Source organism: Arachis ipaensis, chromosome B02 (assembly GCF_000816755.2).
Source record: "Arachis ipaensis cultivar K30076 chromosome B02, Araip1.1, whole genome shotgun sequence".
Classification (NCBI taxonomy): Eukaryota; Viridiplantae; Streptophyta; class Magnoliopsida; order Fabales; family Fabaceae; genus Arachis; species Arachis ipaensis.
The window spans coordinates 36,183,172-36,185,170 of NC_029786.2; the positions used below are offsets into that span (position 1 = coordinate 36,183,172).

The 1,999-nt window shown below is 33.8% G+C and overlaps 1 protein-coding gene across 2 annotated transcripts in view; it reads left to right on the forward strand.

Annotated features, from left to right (window-relative positions):
- The window catches only part of LOC107625242 (probable protein phosphatase 2C 48), a 5,937-nt gene continuing 3,971 nt past the window's right edge, over positions 34-1,999 (forward strand). The window contains exons 1-4 of one of the 2 annotated variants that reach the window (XM_016327827.1): positions 34-190; positions 430-476; positions 565-885; positions 1,590-1,957. In XM_016327827.1, coding sequence (XP_016183313.1) covers positions 579-885; positions 1,590-1,957 — 675 coding nt within the window. In that variant the 5' untranslated portion in view covers positions 34-190; positions 430-476; positions 565-578. Of the gene's footprint in view, positions 250-429; positions 477-564; positions 886-1,589; positions 1,958-1,999 lie in introns of both variants that reach the window. The other variant, XM_021115781.1, reaches the window with a different exon arrangement.

Sequence of the window (1,999 nt, forward strand, 5' to 3'; positions counted from 1 at the left end):
AGTTTATATATCTCCCCCATCTCTTTTCTTTTGATCTTTAATTAATCAGATCTCATATCAATCAGACATAGCACAGAGAAGATATCATCCGCCATAAAGCTCCAAATCTTTCTCTTATCCATGGTTTCCCTTTGGTCCCTCTGATATGAGACCAAAGTCTGCCATATTCAACATTTAACTTCTTTTTACAGCTAAGTCTTGTATCTGAAATAAGAAACAGCTTTCTTTAAATTCCGAACCCCATTCAAGGTACAAAGAACCAGCATGCTCCCATAATATTCCCCTAACTTTGCATGAGAAACTAATATATTTTGTCTCTTTCATCATTTAGTTTCAGTCATTTTAGCCCATAACATACATACATACATACGCTTCTATTAAGTCTTTGTCTCAAATTTGTATTTTTTCTAATATTGTCTTCTTCTGCAGGCTATATAACTTGAAGAACTGAGATTTTGCTCTAAAGCAAAACCAAGGGAAAAAAAATCATAAATATTTTTAAGTTTATGACATAATTAATACTGGGTGTTTATGTGAATCATATAAGCTTTAGTTAAATCAAAGGAGTATCCAAAAAGATGGTTAAATCATGCTGGAAACCATTGGTGGAAGGCGAAGATAATGGAGATGGCGGTGGGAGTAGTAGTGGGAGAGTTGATGGGTTGTTGTGGTACAAAGATTTGGGGTACCATCTTCATGGTGAATTCTCAATGGCTGTGATTCAAGCAAATAACTCATTGGAAGATAGAAGCCAAGTTGAATCTGGACCTTTGAGTTCCAACCACCATTTGGGTCCTCATGGAACCTTCATAGGTGTATACGATGGTCATGGTGGAAACGAAGCCTCACAGTTTGTTAGTGACAATCTTTTCTCTAATCTCAAGAGTATGTTCCCGTGATCTCGATGCTATCATCCTTTTATTGTTATTATTAATTATTAACGTCCGATAAATTCAATTAAACTTTACGTTTATCCTAATCCCGCTATGGCCTGAAAATTTCGCAGATCTTGAAATGAAATTGAGGACTTAAAAGAGCATAAGCAACTTATATCTTCCATAACCCTGGTTTTCTACAAACATATAGTTTTTACACACTCTAAATGCTTTCCAAAATATATCATCAAGTTCATTGTAAACACTAAGCAAAAGGGAAAATTTTTTGTCTCTCAGTATATTTAATTTTAAAGTCTTTCAAAATTGTGGGAGCTTCAAGCACTAGCTAGAGCACTCCCTTATTATTAGGGAAGCAAGCTAGTAATTATTTACAAATAATTGACTCTTTCAACTTGGGTTTTCTAATAAGAATAGAATCCATAATAATTTTGGGTTTAATCAACTTTAATCAATTGGACTTGTACATAAAAAAAATTAACTATTAATTTTCACGTAATATTTTTTATCTTTAATTTTTCATTATCCTAATATTCTTGATATTTAATAGAACTTTGGTAACTATATAATGATTAATAAGAAATAATCCTTAAGAAAAAAGAATTTGGTATTTAATTGTGGAAGGTTTTTATTACAAGCGATCTGAAAACTTAAAAAATAAGCTGCTCCATTATTCTTTTGTGATATATCCCACAGGGTTTGCAGCTGAAAATCAAAGCATATCAGAAACCGTTATAAAAAAAGCATTCTCAGCAACAGAGGATGGTTTTTTGTCTCGAGTTAAGAAACAATGGCTAACTAAGCCGGAGATTGCATCCACAGGAACTTGTTGCTTGGTTGGAATAATCTGCAACGGCATGCTTTACATCGCAAACTCCGGCGACTCGAGGGCGGTGCTAGGTAGATTAGAGAGACAAACAAGAGAAGCATCTGCTGTTCAATTATCCGTCGAACATAATGTTAATCAAGAAACTGTTAGAGATGAACTTCGTTCAAAGCACCCCTTTGATTCACAGATTGTGGTTATGAGACACAATGTTTGGCGTGTAAAAGGACTCATACAGGTAAAAAAAAAAAAAATTGTTTAGCTAACCTGTGATTTTAAG